General features: G+C 57.0%; 1 protein-coding gene across 1 annotated transcript in view; it reads right to left on the bottom strand.

Moving 5' to 3' along the window:
- The window catches only part of COPA (coatomer protein complex subunit alpha), a gene marked incomplete at its 5' end in the record, with an annotated part of 15,874 nt that overhangs the window by 3,506 nt on the left and 6,132 nt on the right, over positions 1-6,236 (bottom strand). The window contains 14 exon segments of the mRNA XM_029958661.1: positions 90-226; positions 415-483; positions 724-801; positions 962-1,071; positions 1,149-1,238; positions 1,481-1,604; positions 1,754-1,842; positions 2,246-2,341; positions 2,450-2,639; positions 2,892-3,038; positions 4,375-4,537; positions 4,675-4,813; positions 5,062-5,147; positions 5,999-6,138. Coding sequence (XP_029814521.1) covers positions 90-226; positions 415-483; positions 724-801; positions 962-1,071; positions 1,149-1,238; positions 1,481-1,604; positions 1,754-1,842; positions 2,246-2,341; positions 2,450-2,639; positions 2,892-3,038; positions 4,375-4,537; positions 4,675-4,813; positions 5,062-5,147; positions 5,999-6,138 — 1,658 coding nt within the window.

Below are 6,236 nucleotides of genomic sequence, written 5' to 3'. Positions count from 1 at the left end.
TGGAAAAACCAAGCTGTGGCTCCCCCTGCCCAGGAGCTGGGAGGTCCCTGGCACAGGGGAGGGGCCCAGAGGGGCTGCCCAGTGCTCACCAGTTGCGGTGTGGGAACCCGTACATGGCCGGCAGGCTGGGCAGCGCCTGGTAGGTCGTCCGGCCCCGGGCAAAGGTCTGCAGGAACAGCTGCTTGTAGGGCCCAAAGTTGGTCACTCCCACCTGGTCATGGAGCAGCTGGAAGGGACACAATGGATGTGCTGAGGGAAAGCTGGCACAGGCACCACGGCTCGTGGCACACCCGCACAGAACGAGGACAAAACGAGGCACAAAAGGGCACAAAACGAAGCTTCAGGTGGATCAGGGGCAGAAACTCGAGGGGAAAGGGAACAGTTTATCCCTGGAAAGCCCACGGGGACACTTACTCTCATGGCTGTCTCAAAGGAGCCTGCCAGGATGTGGTCAACAGGCAGCTGGGAATTGTTGCACCACACCTGCAAGAAGGGAAGGGAAACACATGGAAGAGCAATTCCATGCCCTGCCCTCACCACCCCTCAAACACTGGGCCCTGCCCTCACCACCCCTCAAACACTGGGCCCTGCCCTCACCACCCCTCAGAGTCCCTGTAACAAAATCCCCACGTTGTGCTCACAAAGATTGAACCCCCCCAAAAAAAATATCACCAACACAGAGAATTTCTGGGAAAGGCAATCCAAGAGCTGCTTTGGCATTACCTGGGCTGGGCTGGTGCCCTTGGTGGGAGGCACAAAGAATCCATCCTCTGCTGCTCCTGCTGGACCAGAGGGAACATCCTGGGGGAATGCAGAGAGCAGGGATTAGTGGGGACGTTCCCAGCACCCAGATGGAATCAGAGCTGTGGGGACAAAGCCTGAAGAAGCCCAGAAAACACTTCCCCCACCTCCCTCACCAGCTGCCAGTGCCTTCCCAAGGAACCACCAAGGAGCCTCCTACCAGTTCAGGGGGAAGATCCAAATCTTCTTCCACTTCCCATCCACCTCCTTCTTCCTGCCCTTTCCCCAGACCTTCCTCTCCAAAGCCCTCTCCAGCATCCACAAAACCATCTGGAAGGAGGGGGAAAGGTCAGAGCCCCGACACAGGCCCAGAGGCTTTTCCAAGGAAAGCTCTTGGATGCACCCACCTTCATCCAGCTGCAGCTCTGCATCTTCTCCCCAGCCCTCGGTGCCCACGGTGTCGATGTCGATGTCGGCGGCCAAAGCACCTCCTTTGCCTAAAGAAAGGGGCAGGAGCCTCCATCAACTCATCCCTCAGGTGCTAAACAAAGAATTCCAGGAGGGCAGCACCCCCCCTTTAATGGCCCAGTCCCAGCTTGGGCTGAAAGGTCAAAGATTTCACACAATCCCAGAATCATCTGGGTGGGAAAAGACCTCCAAGATCCTCCAGCCCCCCCTGTCAGGGAGGAGTTGAAGGTCCCCCCTGAGCTTTCCAAGTTTTCCAAGGACAAAGCCATACCTTTGCTGGCAATTGTCCCCTCAAAGAAGCCCTTGGAGACAGTCAGCAGTGGCCAGTTGGTGTCCAAAGGCATGACAGGAGCAGGAGGCTGCAGCAGCTTCGCGTTGGGATCGATGTCCGGGATCTGAGAGGGAAACAGGGAAAGCCACCTCAGGAAAATCCCCTCCTGTGACCTGATGTGGAGATGGTTCCCCACTCCCAGCCTGTCCCTCTGCCCCCAGACCCTCCTGCCCAGCTCCAGAGCTCTCGAGGAGCTCTGATCAGCTCACGAACCGTCTCCTTCTCAGGATCAAAGGTTTCCTTCAGGCTTTCAGCTTCCTCATCCAGACCGTGAGTGGCAGCTGTGAGATAGGCCAGGGACTCTGCAATTAGACACAGGGAATCCTTTAGGTTGGAAAAGACCTCTAAGATCATCCAGTCCAACCTCTGACTCCTTTGATCACCACCCTGGAAACAACATGTTCTCTGTCCCCCAGAGACGTCCCACAGCAGCACACACAGACACACAGGGGGGATCAGCAGGACATCAGGGGGTGGGATCACACCCCTAAGGTGTCCCTGGATTTAGGAGTGATCACTGGAATAAGGTCTGCAGCTGATTCAGGTCTCAGAGGTGCTGCTCCAGCTTTTCTGCTCACCCAGTTCAGCTCCTCAGGGTGAGGGATCGTTCTGAGGGATCGTTCTGAGCCACCTCCAGAATTTATTGTTCATCCCAAAAGCTTCTCCCCGGCTCACAGGGACAGATTTGAGTTTGGAATTACTCACTCTGCCCACAGTTCTTCAGGATCCTCACTCTCTCTGCCACGTCCCCCAGGTACAAGGCGTTCTGGTAGTGCCCACTCATGTCCTTACGGATCTCGGCTACACCAGGAGCAAAAAGCCACAGTAACTTTGCTGCTCTTGGCCCTGCACCATGAATCCCTCTGGGAGTGCTCCTGGGACCTCCTTTGCCACCACCCTGGCACTCACCAATCTTCATCATCTTCCTCAGCTTCTCCAGGTTGCCCGTGATGAGGTAGAGGAAGGAGAGCCTGTCGAAGTTCTTGGTGCGCTGGTAGCACATCTCCACGATCTGGTGGTTGCCCTGCAGCAAGGCCACCTCTCCCAGCTTCTCCCAGCAGTTCTTGTCATCCAGAGCTTTGGCTGCTTCCAGAGCAATCTAAGAGGAGAGCTGACACGGTCACCAAGGCCTGGCAGGCCGGAGATTTCCCTGCAGGCTTCTGTTGATCACAAGGATCACCGCCTGAACCACAGCCCGGCACCTCAACCCTCAACTTCTTCTTCCTGCCCCTCATCCCCAGCCCCACCACCCTCAGCTCCTTCTCCCCCAGGCTCCTCCTGCCCCCTGCACACAGAGAGGGTTGGCAGGGAGGTTGTGCCTCCCCCTCAGCACCACCAACCCCCCGCTCACCTCGATGTTGCCACACTCCAGGGCCAGGCTGAAACGGGTCTTCTCGTCCTTGACAAAGTGCAGGGCCACCTCTGGGTAGCCCTTCTTCTGCAGGTAGGCAATGATGGACTGGCCCACCAGCTTGGCATTCCTCACCATGTGCAGCACCTGCCCAGGACAGCCCCGTGAGCACCTTCCCTTTGCCCTCGGGGTTGGGGGAGTGACAGGACAAGGGGGATGGATACTGGGAAGGTCGTCCCAATATCCAACCCAGGGACACTTCCANCAGACCCCGTCAGGTCACAGCAGAGGGGACACAGACCCCGTCAGGTCACAGCCAGGGGGGACACAGACCCCGTCAGGTCACAGCTAGAGAGGACACAGACCCTGTCAGGTCACAGCAGAGGGGACACAAACCCCAGAGAGGACACAGACCCCGTCAGGTCACAGCAGAGGGGACACAAACCCCCTCAGGTCACAGCAGAGGGGTCAGAGAGGCAGAAAGAAGGAGCTGTGCCAAGGCCAGGGGGGTCAGGGAGGGGGGTCGGGGGGTCCTGGGCTGGACACTCTCAGGTATAAATGTCTGAGTCGTCTGAATCTGTGAGTCAGGGATTTAACAACTGGAATGACAGAAAACAGCCCTCGTTTCCAAGGCACAACCATCCTGCTCGGAAGCAGATCCATGCAGGGGGGGGGATTGCTGGGTAGAGACTTCTGAGCCTGCTCCCACCCCTCTCTAGTGCTCCAAAAAGTCATGGAATGGGTTGGGTGGGAAGGGACCTTAAAGATCATCCAGTGCCACTCTCTGCTAAAGGCAGGGACACCTTCCACCAGCCCAGATAGCTCCAACCTGGCCTTGGACACTCCCAGGGATGAGGCAGCCACAGCTTCCCTGGGCAACCTGTGCCAGGGCCTCCCCACCCTCCCAGGGGAGGATTTACTGGAAAGATTTGCCCTGTGGTCTGTTCCCAGCAGGAGTTCTGGGAAGAACATCCCTCTGTCCTTCCCTCACACCGTTCCCTTTGCTGTGCCTTTTCCCTGAGAGTCCATCCCGTGCTGATCCTGCTTTTGGGGTGACCCTTCTCCATTCATAGATGCTCCATCCCCAGAAACTCCTCCTATCAGCACCTTTAAAACTCCCATTCCTTTCCCCCCCTCCCTCTGCCAAGTGATGCCTTTATATTTTACACCTTGGTTTGCGAGTTCCAGCTTCCAAGCAGGACATTTCATCAATGAATCAGAGTGACAGACAAAGGGGAATGACAGAGGGGAAATTCAGGTTGGATATTGGGAAGAAATTCCTCCCTGGGAGGGTGGGGAGGCCCTGGCACAGGTTGCCCAGAGAAGCTGTGGCTGCCCCATCCCTGGGAGTGTCCAAGGCCAGGTTGGAGCAGCCTGGGACAGTGGGAGGTGTCCCTGCCCATGGCAGGGGTGGAGTGGGACGACCTTTCCGACCCCTTCCAGCCCAACCATTCCACGATCCCGTGCCCCTGCGCCCCCTCACCTCATCGTACTTCCTGTTGATCAGTGCCAGCTTGAACCTGAACTCGGTGGGGTCGATGGTGAGGACGCGGGGCCGGCACTCCCTGTCCAGGCAGTACACGTTGTTCCCCTTCACCCTCGTCACGTAGATGGGCAGGTCCAGGGTGCGGATGATCCCGTGGTCCCTGGGCCAACACAGCACCCCCAGGGTCACCCCCGGGCCGGCCCCACCCCGTGTTCTGCCCCTCTGAGGAGCCCCAGCACTGTGTGTGCTGTCCCAGCCTGTGCTGGGGGATGACAGGGCCCCTGGCCCCAGGCTCACCCCGTGGTCACGGCGTATTTGATGTGGTTGCTCGTGGTGTAGATGAAGACCCCACTCTCGTCCCAGGCCCCGCTCTTGACACGGATGTTCTCGTGGATGTTACAGAGAGACTCCAGTTTCCTGTTGCAGATCATGATGGCTGGAGAGGGAAGGAGAACAAAAGTCAGGCCAAGGGAACCCTCTGCTGTTAAACAGCTGAACTGTAGGGTCGTGGAATGGTTTGGGCTGGAAGGACCTCGAAGATCATCCGGTTCTGTGCAGAGATAAAATGGCAGGGCCTGCACTGCCAGTGCCTTCAGCTGCACCTCCACAGCTTCTCCTGGGCTGATGCCAGCCAAGGAAGGGGTCAGAGTGCCAAAGGATCCAGGTGGAACACGGGTCACTCACCGTGCTTGGCCAGCAGGGCCACGTGGGACATGTCGGCCGACCAGATCACGTACTTCACCTTGGAGATCTTCACCGAGGCCAGAGTCCTGGGGGGGACAGCACTGCCATCAGGAGGTGAACACCCCCACCCCAGCAAGCTCCAGGACCAAGAACCCCCAGTGCCCAAGAGCCTGGACCCAACTTCAGATGCTCCAAAGCTGCTTTTTCCCATCCCGGAGCTACAAAATCCTGAGGCAGAACTGGGGGTTTCTGCAGCAAAACAAACCTTTCTCTGTACCTGAGCAACAGCAAATATGTTGGAGGGACAACTGACTTCCAACCCCAGGTTTCTGAGAGGCTTTAGGGACAGGAGGAGGGGAATCAGGGATTTCCAAGCAGCGTTTGCATTGTTGGATTCCCTCATCGCTTTCCCAATGATGGAAAGGCAAGGCATAAAAACAGGGAAAGGAGGTAAATTCTGGGATGCAATCAATCCATAATTTATCTGCAGATAACCCAGAACCTTCTGAAGCCTCCAAAGATGGCCAAAAGCACCAACCCTGTGCCTGTTCTTTGTGGCCAGGGCCCAAACGAGCGCCAAGACACAAAACCTGAGGACACGAATCCAAACAAGCTGGGCTTGATTGAGTTTGGGCTTTTTGATGCCTCTCCCCTTTCCCAACACCCCATTCTGCAGTCCCAGGCTTTCCAAACATCTCCCTGTGATCCGTGGCACGATGCCTGTGGCATAAATTACTCCTTGGCTGTGTTTGCTCTGCTCTTCCTAAACAGTTGTTGGCCGTGGTTTGGATCAGCCCGACGCAGCTGAGGCTGAATTCTGAGGGCATTAACGGCCACCACTTGTCCCCCGAGGGCTTCAAACTGCAGGATTAGGATATTGAAGCTTCCAACTGCAGGATTAGGGTCTGGAAGGCTCCCCCAGCAGGCAGGGCCTCACCGTTTCTGCTGCACGTCGAAGAGGGTGATGGAGTCGGTGTCGCGCAGCAGAAGGTTCCCGGTGCCAGCGTAGAAAATCTCATCACAGTTGGGCACCTGCACCTTCTTTGTGATCTCGTTCTTCAGGTTTTTGATGAGGATCTGCCAGGGGACGAGAGGGAGATTTTAACAAGGTGGGAGATTTCACGGTGGGATTCAGGATCGCTGGGAGAGCACGAGATGTTTCTTCCCCTCCGTAT

Source organism: Manacus vitellinus, unplaced genomic scaffold (genome assembly GCF_001715985.3).
Source record: "Manacus vitellinus isolate BGI_N305 unplaced genomic scaffold, ASM171598v3 scaffold_169_pilon, whole genome shotgun sequence".
Lineage (NCBI taxonomy): Eukaryota > Metazoa > Chordata > Aves > Passeriformes > Pipridae > Manacus > Manacus vitellinus.
The sequence above is the reverse complement of the archived record's forward strand: the minus strand, read 5'-3'. Positions and strand labels throughout refer to the sequence as shown.